General features: G+C 45.7%; 1 protein-coding gene across 1 annotated transcript; it reads left to right on the forward strand.

The window, feature by feature from the left end:
- Window positions 1-1,895: 1,895 nt before the first annotated feature.
- On the forward strand, window positions 1,896-9,036 carry DNAAF2 (dynein axonemal assembly factor 2). Its single transcript, XM_083165946.1, has 3 exons — window positions 1,896-3,533; window positions 5,203-5,349; window positions 7,971-9,036. Exons 1-3 carry the CDS (start codon window positions 1,983-1,985, stop codon window positions 8,436-8,438), a joined length of 2,166 nt encoding a protein of 721 aa, XP_083022072.1. The 5' UTR covers window positions 1,896-1,982; the 3' UTR covers window positions 8,439-9,036.
- Window positions 9,037-14,026: the final 4,990 nt, after the last annotated feature.

Consider the following 14,026-nt stretch of genomic DNA (forward strand, 5'->3'; position numbering starts at 1 on the left):
CCCAACCTGTAGTAATGGTTAATAGGTAATGCTAAAGACAATCTATCTAATAAACTCATGGTGCTTTTAGAGAAATAGACTGATAAGGGGGAAGAGAGATGGAATAAGAAAATAGGTCGGGGGAGAGTGAGGGAAAACACCTAGTATACATACATAACCCTGTTTCTATGGTCTTTAAAAACCTCTGTGTGTTCAGTGGAAAAGCTGAAAAAAAAAAAAAATCCAGGTCAAGTTACCATTTTTAACACTCCCTTATAGCAAAACTGTGGCAAGGCATGCTGGGATTTGTAGTTTCACAACATCTGGAGGGCCACAGTTTGAAGACCCATGGTTTACCGCATTCCAATAGCCGATACTTCCCAAACCACATTGACCCATGTGAAGTTGGGGGACAACTTCACCACCAGGATGGTGGATAGCTGGAATAGCCTCCCATCAGAGGTGGTAGAGGCAAATACTGTAGCGCAATTTAAACATGCTTGGGATAGGCATATTGATATCCTTACAAAGCAATAAGGATCAAATATGGTTTTAGGTAACATGTTTGAAAATGGGGCAGACTAGATGGGCCAAGTGGTTCTTATCTGACGTCAAATTCTGTTACACCGTATGCCCTGCTTTTAAGGCAGCAGAAGTGCTTGGTGATGGTGTGTGCTGGCGGCAGCCCAGCAACTGCCAGAGTAGAGTTTGCCCTCTTTGTGACATATACCCCTTCACACCAGAAAATGCAGGGCTCATGCAGGGGCATTCCCAGGTTGGTCCCTTTCACACTAGTAAAGTCCCTGCATTTTCTGGTGTGGGAAGGAGGCGGACAGGATTCGGGAGGTGGGACGGCGGTGGACAGTACTCACCCCGGGTTTCTGGTCCTCGGTGCAGGCCGGGGATTCACACAGGCAGCTGGCACAGATGACGCAGCTCTCCGGCTGCAGTGAGGGCGCCGGAGAGCTGCGTCACCTTCATCCGCCACCTGTCCTGTCATCTGCCGGGATTTTGGCCCGGGAACCTTTCACACCAGCGCTAGTCGGGCCCAAGCCAGGAATTTAGGCTGGTGTGAAAGGGGCAATAGGCAACTTCAATGAGTGGAAGTAACTTAATAGGGCTGAGGTCACATGCCAGGGGTCCTGATCTGCCGAATTTCCCGGCACTTTATTCTCTTTTGGGTGGTGTTCGGAGATAATGCTGGCCAAACAGACCAAGTGCAGTGTACATTGCGCAGGCTCGGCACTGCAGTGGGAAAGGGGTTAGTCTCAGGTTTGACCCAGAATTTTTGTGGAAAAGGTGTCTTGTGCATTCTTCGTGTTAACGCTCTCTTGTCTTGTAAGTCTACTGCAATTGTGCTAATCTATGGGAAATTGTCAGCCACCACAGATGTTAGACCTCATAGAGGTGCGTATAATCATACTTACCTACTTTTGGCACAACAGGGGCAGTGGCATAGGTGAGTGGTGCGGGGTGTGGACATGTCATCATTCCGCATTGTAAAATTCTGGGGGGCCCCCAGCCTTTTCCTGGAGAGTAGGTATTAGTATAATACATGGGTTTTTGTGTTGTGTGCACCCATTGTGGATACATCACAGTGACACACACAGCTGTAGATTGGCAGGCCATGCTAGGACACCAGCAGCTGTAGACACAAAAGGGCTGCCTATTTCTGGTGCAGCTAATTATAGACCAGCTGCTGCCTGTGATGTACAACAGCAAACTTAGCAAAGCCTCTATGCTGCCTCAGCCCTTCCCTCCCACAATGCACCGCGCCCACAGCAGCACATTCCTCAGCACAACAGTCATCCCGCTCGCACACACTGCAAATCCCCGCGGTATCCCCGTCACCGTGGCAACCGGCGCGACGCGTCCCTCCGATTGGACGAGCGCCGGCCTTCCTCGCCACGTGCCCTCCCGGCGTCCAATGGCAGCCTTGCCTGCGCACCCCTGCGACGTCATCCTTGCGCGCCCGTCTCCTAGGAGATCAGTGCCGAAGCACGATGGCGGCCGCCCGGCTAGAGGAGCTGTCCGTGACCCCGGAGGAGCTGGAGCGCTTCCGAGACGCCTTTCAGGACGTCCGCTTCCGGGAGCTGTTCGCCCAGTACGCGGAGGAGATCGCCGACCCGGAGAACCGGCGCCGCTACGAGCGTGAGATCAGCGAGATGGAGCGGGAGAGAGGGATGGACGTCCAGTTCCTGCACCCGCAGCCGGGGCATGTGCTGCAGAGCAGCGTGGGGGGCCGCCAGGCCTGCTACCTGAACGTCTGCAGCAACCCGGCGGTCCAGAAGCCGCTCTGCGTGCCCGCCACAGACGAGGAGGGCCGGGCCGGCCAGCAGTGGAGCCTGCCCTGCGCCCTGAGCCCGGCCAGAGAGGAGCTGGGGCAGGAGGGTGAGAGAGAGGTGATCTACGATGTCGTCTTCCACCCGGACACCCTGCGCCTGGCCTCTAAGAGCGACAAGTTCCTGTCCATGGTCAACCTGACAGCCCTGGACACCGTGGCCCAGAACTTCAACGTCACCCTGGACACTTCCAATGTTAGCACCTTGGATATGACGTATAAAGGACACCCACAGGCCAGTGTCCTCCGCAAGCCTGCTGCCGGGGTGACCCCCAAACCTCAGGACCCCAGTGACCCTCTGCAATTTCCCTATCCTTATGATGCTGTAGGTGGACAGAAGAAAAGTGGCCACATTAACCAAGAACAACAGAAGAAGATCCAGCCAGCACCCCGGGAGCACAAACTTTCCCAGGAGCCCACCGTCCCCCACTACACCATCCGTCATCGGTCCTACGTGGATGTCCAGGACTACAGAGATGCCAGGGATTCCACCCCCAGTCCAGTGCCCAAGGAGCTTGTGATCACTGTGGATTTGCCCTTGCTCAGCTCGGCCTCAGGGGTAAACCTGCATATCGAGGGGAAGGCCCTTTCCCTAGAATCCAAGAGACCAGCCTATAAACTGCAGATAAAGTTGCCCTATCTGGTGGCAGATGATCAGGGAACAGCCCAGTTCAATAAGACTAAGAGGCAGCTGGTGATCACCGTGCCAGTGGTCCAGCAAAACGTTCTGAAGCTGATGCAGGATCAGGGGTTCGAGCGACCCAGCTCCCCCAGTTCTGATGTGCAGGAGATCTCCCAATCCAGAGGAGCTTTGGAAGTGCTTCCATCAGATGTAGCTCCTGAGAAAGATGAAGAGTTGCTCTCAGTTGGTGACTCCCAGAATTCCCTGGCTAAGGATCCTCCCGAGTGTCCCATATTCACTTGTTCGCAGGATGCCACCTCACTGACTCTGGTTATACATGTTAAAGATGTTGACAAGTACAGTATAACATCTGAAGTCAGCTCCTATCAATGTGAAATTAGGTTTTGCGTAAAACACACAAATGCCCCTTATGTTTTGTTTGTACAGTTCCTGCCGCAGTATAATCTGAATACAAATGATATTGTGGTGAATGTTTCCATGGACAATACTGTTATTGAGTTAACCAAATCCTCGGAGTGCTTCGGTCTATGGAAAAACCTCTACTTTGGGGTGAACAGCAACTCCTTGCAGGTAAAGTGTAGTACACCTTAATGCTCAACAGTCATACCAGCAGAGGGCAGAGTATTCCCCATGATTTCACTAGTTCAGGGGTGGCCAACCGGTCAGAGGTAAAGAGCCGAAAAATATCGGTAGTCAAGCTGAAGAGCCGACATCATGCGCGCGCCGAAGGCGCATGCGCCAAAAAAAGGGGCGTAGTTTATTTTAACCCCTTGGGTGGGTGTGATACAAATATGCCTCCAATAGTGCAGTGCCATATATACATATGTCCCCAATAGTGCCAGATACACATATGCCCCCCACGGTGCCAGGTATGTACCACACGGTGCCGGGTATGCCCCTATGGTGCCAGAAAGCTGCTATGCCCCCACAGTGCCACAAACTGCTATGCCCCCACAGTGCAAATTTCCCAGCAGCAGCACTCACCACCGTTGCTGCTGCTGCCAGGCGGGGAGAGGACAGTCTGGTGTCCCCCTGCAGTCCTCCTGTCATGTCACTGATGGGAGGAGAGCACAGCACACCACGCATCTCCTTCCCCCTCACTTCCCTGTGACTGGGCTGTCCACCAATCAAAGCTCGCTGGCCGGCTCCTGATTGGCTGCTGGCCCGCGAGCTCTGATTGGCGGACGGCCCAGTCACAAGGATGCACAGTAAGGGGTAGGAGAGATGCGCGATGCGTGCTCTCCTCCCCTAAGGAGGAGGAGGGATTCAGGGAACCGGCAGCAGGGGGGACTGGGACGGACGGCGGGCAGCAGTGGGAGCAGGAGCCTCACTTCACAAGGGGGAGAGCCGCATGAGGCTCAAGAGCCACGGGTTGGCCACCACTGCACTAGATTATATCCTATCCAAGCCTAGTGATCTCACTCATACATTACTGGTGTGAATGAGGCTATAGTTACTAGCAAATGATTAAACTGTGTTCTAGTGAAATTATTGTGTCACTGTGTATTATTATGCTATTTAAGGCAACAAAGCCTTTTTGGGGCAAATTGGTAAACCCCCGGGTGAATCCATTAGCTAAGAGAAAATATTGGGGGGCTGGTTAGCTAATATTAGTGACTCTGTTATGCTCTCCTCCTGGGGCTGGCAAGCTAAAGTGAGTGAAGTTACCTGTTTTAACATTAATGCGTTTCTTTTCACAACGTGGGATTTTTTGCGATGTGTCTGTTAGTCAGGTTTAGCGGCTGTGAGTGGCTACACCCGACCATGATCAGCATGATAAAAATGAACCATTGAATATCACTCCGTAATCTCATCACTTTATAAGGGAGATCGGGTGGTGATAAACAGTTGAATATTTATTGTTTGGACACGTGTTGGGCGTTGAATATTTAATCAGGATTGCACTATATATTCTTTTTTCTCTCTCGGTTATATAATATGAAATTGGGTAACATCTGTGCAAATTTAACAATTTATACCGCCGTTTATATGCTGGCACTGTCTATTTTTAATCTAATACTTTGTCTTTTGTGCCCGGGCTTTCTTGTATTGATATAAAGTGTTCTCTAATGGGGCCTACACACCGGGCAAATTCAGCAATTCCTGTAGGCCCGTTTAAACAACTCCTGATTTGATCTGGGTGATAAAAGATTCTCAACTGTTGCATTAATTAGCATATTTTTCTGTTTTTGTCAGCAGATGTTATTTGACGACTTTTTGATTGTTTTTTTTTCTGTAGGAAAGAAGATTTATTAATGAAGATAATGTGACCGAGTTCTTGGAAAGTGGTCTACGCCCTTCTACTATTCCATGGTCCACTCTAGAAGACCAGCCACTGATAAATGTTCTTGAAATGACTGATGAAAGGACCCACATCCACCTGACTGTAAGCTCTCCCGTTTAGCTAATTTGCCATATGTTATTCACTTTGTACTGATTGATCGAACACTGAAGAAAACGTAACTTGATAGGAGCCAAGTCAATTGTTGCGCCCCCTCCATTAGCTTGTTACGCAGCTAATCCCGTCTAAATTTGTGGTTTGGGCACCCAGACTACGGATTTAAAACTTTTTTTCCCTCACACCTCTGTAAGCTGCAAGAATTAAATGTGTGTACCATGGATAATGGGCATCTATCAGATAAGCAATTGAATAGCTCCACTATACACCCATTTCTTTAGGCAGCAAGCAGGGGATGTGTGCCACAATTAAATTCCCTTCATAGAGTAGTTCATTATTGGTTATGCTCTAGGTAGCAGCTTACAAAGTGAGTGGAAAACGTTTTCTGTATTAAGTTCCAAATCCACAGTTTCTATTACATAAAAGGCTAAATCCTCACCTTTTTGATGTGAAGTATCGCCAGTGACCACTAGAGGCCACTCAACGGACCAAATTACTCCTTAACGGAAAGTGAAACCAAAATGATCTGTTTCAAATTTGCTAAATATGGAGAGAGGGAGTTGAGACAACAGAGATCGGAGGTAGGAGCAGATGGGGACTAAGCCATCATTTTGTTGGGCAATCAACTAGCACAGATAAGGACCTTGATATCGCTGTGTCGCCAGCTTTGAGCAACCTGTATCTGTTGAGATGTTGCATGCAATCATTCGATTTTGACCACATCTGTTTGATAAATCCTATGATTGTATGCACATTTTAGGGACCATGTGACGTGATGCCTGGGCCCACCGGTCGAATGTCTCATCAATATAGTATGCTCGAAAGCAATCCGTTGGTGGGGGACGGAGGGAGTGCTTTCGGCGGCGGTGGGTTTGGGGAGAGTGGGATGGAGGGACTGCTAGTGGCGGTCGACTGAGTAGCTTAGCTCTGTGAAGGAGCGCTAGCGGGTGGCAGGGGATCATCAGCGGTGGCAGAACTTAAAAAAAAAACTGTTTAAAACACTGGGCGGCCCTCTAATTGGCTGAGCTTTCTCAGTCAATCAGACGGCTGTCCATTGTTTTAAACTGGGTTTTCAAATTCTCCCGCTGCTGCTGACCCCTCCCTTCCGCTAGTGCTTCTTCACAGCACTAAGCTACTCAGATGGTTGCTGCCCGACACCCTCCCTCTTCCAGCACACGATGTGCCATCGCAGATGACATGAGACATCGGGTGCTGGAAGAGGGTACTTTAGGCATCACAAGATGCGGTGGGACGTTGCAATGCGATGTTGCATCGCATCCGATCGCATATGTGTATGGGCACCATTAAAGTCCCAGCAAGCAAGGTGATCATGCTGGAACTTGTAGTTCTGTAGTCAGCAGGCTGCCTTCTTTGTGTATTAGAGTATATTTTACAGAAAACAATTTAAAGACAGGTGTCTGTTTATCAGGGTTCCCCCGATATTTGGTAAAATGCCTGTTTCAGACATTCTGCATAAACCTCTAAATTGGCATTGATAGTAACGGTAGTAGGAGCTGTTCATTTTTCTTTCCTTGGCTCGTTATTTAACACGAGTTTTCAGCCTGTCAAAATAATGGCACAACGTTGCCGTAATGTCAGTGCCGGCTGCTGTGTGTGTGGCCAACTCTTTAATTTCTCTGGGCGCCATCTAGAATTGAATTCCCCCCCCCCAAAAAAAAGGTGAGAAGCAGCATTGGCCATCTATTATAGGATAGGCTAAAATATCGGAATACTTTTTGATTTGATATGTTCTGGCTATTATGATGATTATTGGTTATTTATATGGCAAGAAAACTGGGTACACACTTGCAGATATATAGCTCATCCCATTGATCAGGTTATATATCTGAAGCACACAATGGTGGGTGTGTACAGTCGATATATCTGCACATCTGGCTGTGTACTTAAGGGGAGTTCTAAGCGATTAGGTTTGTCTGAATTGCTCCATCTACAGAGCAGGTAATAGCGATGCGCAGTGTCGCTCTCGCCCGGCTGAATAGACACTGCAGCGTCTTGTCAAAATATTCTTACCTGCAATGTCTATTCGGCTGTACACGCGGGCTGCTGCTGCTGTAGATGGTCGCCGGCTGATCTTCGGATGCAAGTTTGTCTAAGCAAAATCACCAAGTCCGAGTCGCCCAGCCCGAGTCCATGTGTACACTCTGTAAAAAAGCTTTGAGGTCTCCATGAAGAGATAGTAAAGAGGTGCTTGGAGATAAGAGTGATGAGTAATGGGGCCTAGACACGTAGTGATTGAAGGGCATTTTCTCACTAGATCACTTAGAAAATGTCCCTACATCGCTCCGTGTGTAGGGATAATAGCGATAGTGGTGCGCTGCCCCATAAGTTGCTATCGCTGGGCAATTAAGATCCTGGATAAATGTATAATCGCCAGTGTTCTCACAGGTACATGTTTGAACTAAAGAGGGCTAGCAGAGATCCCAAAGGATGGGGTGAGGGGGTATGTACTAGAGATGTGCAGGCTCTGATTTACTCTTACTGCCTTTTATCTGCCTCTCATTTGTAAGCTGTAAAAACTCAACAATGAGGTACTAAGTGCATTGGCTCGTTTATATGAAATGTTCCACGGATTACTGTTTCCCCTGCAGAAACCTGAGCTGGAAGGGGAGAGTTACCTGAGCTGCAGAGAGCAGTCTGCAGATCACAGCGAGGTGAAGCTGCAAACCGGCGCTCCGCCAGACAGCACGGGTCTACCTAACACTGATGCCATATTAGGGGACGGACTGCAATACACACAGGCCACGTGCACAGTACCACAGTCAGCGAGTCCACCCAGCACCCTCTCTGTACAGTCTCCTGACCAGCTGCTGTCTTCTGAACAAGGCACTGACGAAGACGAAGGGCTCTGTTTTAAAGATCTACCACCCAGAGAACTCGATGAGGATGATCTCCCCGATGGGACAGGGCACACACACTGCGCTATGTTAAATCCCTCCAGCCCCCCTCATATTCTAAAGGAAGTCAATGCTGCGGACAGCAGCGTGACTGTAATCTCTGATCACAAGACACAATGTGCCTTTAACTTTGAGAATAAATTGCTGTTTGAATTAGATTAGTATATCGTAACAAATAACGTGTGTAAGTTATGTTTGTGTTTATTGGATAATAGCCATTTTGCTTTGAAAAGAGTAGTCCTGAGCAGCATCTGCCTCCTGGTGCAGGGTGACGCTGGACTGCTCCAGTTTCATGTTTGTATTGTTTTTCTGGTGTTACAAAGATGTGTCTCTTAAAGTGAAGCGGTTCCCTGCGTTCTATAAGCAGACCTAGTATTCCGCATATGCATTGGTGATGGGCGTGTCTCATTTGCTGGCTGTGCACTCAGTTGCTTCTGATTGGACAACATTGGGCCCCATAAGTTAGGGCAGCTAAGGATTTGAGTGTTCTAGTGCTGCATCCTGAGGCTGTGGCTGCTTGCCCTTTTGCTTAGACAATAGGACCAGCAATCCCTATTTTATTACAAAGTGCCTCATGAGCAATCTGCATTCAGTTCACAAAATAGCGGCCCTAGTTATGGTATAGTGGAAGGGGCCACTTCAATTCTATTTTTCCTTTTTTGTGTGTGTGTGTGTTTGCCAAAGAGTTGTATATTTCTTTATAACCTGTTCTGAGAAGTGTTTAATTGGTGCAGATAAATAAAATCTGTCTGTGTTTAAACGATCATTTGAGTCTATTATTTAACCCACAACTAGACACCCACTACTACGACACACACGTACTACATACTACTACTACTCCCATAACCACACACACTTCTAACTACTACACTCATACATACTACTACACACAATTACACACAACTAAACATTCTACACACAATTACACACCCACATAATTGGACATACAATTACACATACATAAAACTAGACACACTGACTACACACACACACACACAACTAGGCAAAACATTACACACTACTACACACACAAAACTACAGACAAAGCTACACACCCCTACACACAATTACACACAAGACTAGACACACATTACTACACACACACGCACAATTAAACATACAATTACGCACACATTACTACATACATACATTACTACATACACACATCTAGACACACACAATTACACATACAATTATAAACACTACTACACACACACACTAGATAAACAATTACACACACAAGACTACGCCCTCACATACATAAACACACAACTGCACACACACAACTTGACACTTTACACACAACTAGATAAATAATTATACACACAACTACACATGCACAACTAGACACACCCCTACACACACATTATTACACATAAGACTACCCACAACTCCACATGATTAAACAACACACAAATATATACACACACATAACTAGACACACTACTACAAATACGCACTACTACACACAATTAAACATAGTTACACACAATCACACAAATATATACACACATAACTAAACGCACTACACACACACCTACGGTACTTGTTTCCTATCTGGGCGCCCACGATTTTAATCGCGGGCATCGGGGGTAAAATCGGGGCCATCGTGGCCGATAAAAAATCGGGTGCGATGGGCCAGACGCGATGCCCTCAATTTACCCGCGATGACCACGATTTACCATAGGAAACAATGTTAAATGGATCAATTTACCCAAATCAGCATAGGAACAATAGTAAAAGGGCCAAAAACACCCCTGAACATTGAAATGTCCCCCCAAAAGTAGTTGACGCCACCCCGCCATCAACGTGAACCCGAAGCGTGGCGAGCGGCGGCGGTACGCGTCCTCCGACCTTTTCATGCCCTACTATCCACTAGGGCGTGGAGTGAGAATAGAATAGTGTGGCAAGCGTAGCGAGCCACCGAGCCCGAAGCGTGGCGAGCGGACGCGGATACCTTCACCGGTAAACGCGTCCCTTCGCGGGCTTCCCAGGTGTCCGCGTCGCCATGGACACCTGGGAAGCCCGCGAGGGGACGCGTATAACTGTGAAGGTATCCGCGGGGCTCGGTGGCTCGCTGCGCTCGCCACACTATTCTATTCTCACTCCACGCCCTAGTGGATAGTAGGGCATGAAAAGGTCGGAGGACGCGTACCGCCGCCCCTCGCGGGCTCGCTGCGCTCGCCACGCTTCGGGTTCACGTTGATGGCGGGGTGGCGTCAACTACTTTTGGGGGGACATTTCTATGTTCAGGGGTGTTTTTGCCCCATTTCCCATTGTTCCCTATGATAATTTGGGGAAATTGATCCATTTAACATTGTTTCCTATGGTAAATCGCGGTTATCGCGGGTCAATTGGGACATTTAACATTGGTCCCTATGTAAAATCGCGGTAATCGCGTCGGTCGCATCGCATGTCATTATAATGACATGCGATGTACCCGCGATGGGCGCCCAGATAGGAAACAAGTACCACACCTACTATTACACACACTAGACACACTATACACAATCACATACACCTACACAGACACTACTACACAACTACTCACACACTACACACACACTACGAAGATACACACAATTACACATACAATTATACACTCAAATATATTCACACATACAACTGCACACTACTACACATACACACAACTACACAAACAATTACACACAACTAGACACTACACACAAACTATAGACACACAGCTACAGACTACTACTACATACTACACTCGCATACATGAACACAACTACTCACACACCTTGACACACTATACACACACACACACACTACTAGACACACATACTCTACTACACACAATTACATACGCACAACAATACAATTACACATACAACAACACAATTACACACAAATATATATATATATATATATATATATACACACTACTTCTACACCCATCCACTACTACACACGCACCTACAGAACTACATACTAGCACACACTACTACTACTACAACACAACAGCATACAACCACACTACACACACACACACATAACTAAACGCACTACACACGCAATTCCACACAAACATACTACACACAGCACCCCACACAACTAATAATACTACACACACCCAGACACACTACTACATACACACACAACTATATACTACTACACAAACAATTACACACAAAACTAAACATTCTACACAAAATTACACACTACTATGACACACACATACTACTACTCACATAACCACACACACTACTACTCACTCATACACACAACTACATACTACTAGACACACTACACACAAAATTACACACAACTAAACATTCTACACACAATTACACAAACAACTATACACCTACATACACACTACTACCACCCACAACTACACACACACACCCTACTAAGACACACACAGCTACATACAATTACACACTCAAATATATTCACACATACAACTACACACACCTGCACACACTACTACACATACACACAACTAGACAATTATACACTCAAAACTACACACACTACACACTGCTACTACACACTACTAAGACACACACACAACTACACATACAATTATACACACAAATATATACACATAAAACTACACACTACTATGACACACACAACTAGATAAACAATTACACATCTCTACACACTACTACTACTACACACAAGACTTCGCACACTCACGTACATAAACACAACTGCACACACACAACTTGACACTATACACACAACTAGATAAATAATTACACAACTACACATGCACCCCTACTCACACAATTACACATAATACTACTTACAAACTAGACACACACAACTCCACACAATTAAACATACAATTATTCATACAAATATATACACACACACACAACTAGACACTACCCACAACTAGACGCACACCACTACAAAGACACACTACTACACACATTTAAACATAAAATTACACACAATCACACAAATATATACACACACTACACACATTAGCACACACACCTACTATACACACTAGGCACTACACACAAACCTAAACACACACTACTAGACAACTACACACGCACTCTACACATACTACACACTACTAAGACACACAATTGCATACACACAGCTACACAATTACACACAAATATATTCACACATACTATTACACACACTACTACACATACACACAACTAAACAATTACACTCTACAACACACACACAACTAGACACTACACACAAACTTTTGACACACAGCTACACATACTACACTCTCATACATAAACACAACTACACACACACAACTTGACACTATACACGCACAACTAGCCAAAAAAAATTACGCACAACTTTTCACTACTACACACATACTCTACTACACACACAATTACATACACACGACAACACAATTACACATACAATCACACACAAATAAATATATATATATGTGTGTGTATGTATACACACACACTACTACTACTACACACGCACCTACAGAACTACATACTAGCACACACTACTACTACTACTACTACAACACAACTGCATACAACCACACTACACACACGCAATTCCACACAACTAGACACACAAACATACTACACAGAACCCCACACAACTAAAAATACTACACACACCCAGACACACTACTACATACACACACAACTACATACTACTACACAATTACACACAACAAAACATTCTACACAAAATTACACACTACTACTCACATAACCACACACAACTAGACACACACTAGTACACACTCACACACAACTACATACTACTAGACACACTACACACAAAATTACACATAACTAAACATTCTACACACAATTACACAAACAACTATACACCTACACACACTACCACCCACAACGACACACACACACACACTACCACCCACAACGACACACACAGCTACACACAATTACACATACAATTACACACTCAAATATATTCATATATACAACTGCACACACTACTACACATACAACTAGACAAACAATTACACACTCAAAACTACACACAACTAGACACTACACACAAACTATAGACACATCCCTACACACTCGCATACATAAACACAACTACACACACAACTAGACAAAATTACACACTACTAGACACACACCTACAAACATACTCTACTACACACACAATTACATACACATGATGACATAATTACACATACAATCACACACAAATATACATTACACCAATACACTACTACACACGCACCTACAGAACTACATACTACCACACACTACTACAACACAACTGCATACAACCACACACAACTACACACACCCATAACTAAACACACTACACACACAATTCCACACAACTAGACACAAACATACTACACACAGAACCACACACAACTAAACCTACTACACACGCGACTACATACACACTACTACACCATTACACACAAAACTAAACATTCTACACAAAATTACACACACCACTACACACAACTAGACACACATTACTAACTACAACACACTCATACACACAACTACATACTACTAGACACACTACACACACAATTACACAAACTATATACACACACACAACTAGACAGACTACACACACAACTAGGCAAACTATTACACACACACACTACTACACACACAAAACTAGAGAGAAAGCTACACACCTCCTACAGGCACACTACACATACATACAACTAGACACACACACTACTACTACTACTACACACACACACACACACTACTACTACTAGACACACTACACACACGCAATTCCACACAACAATAAAAACACAAACA

This window comes from Crinia signifera, chromosome 12 (assembly GCF_055691185.1).
Source record: "Crinia signifera chromosome 12, ASM5569118v1, whole genome shotgun sequence".
NCBI classification, from domain to species: domain Eukaryota; kingdom Metazoa; phylum Chordata; class Amphibia; order Anura; family Myobatrachidae; genus Crinia; species Crinia signifera.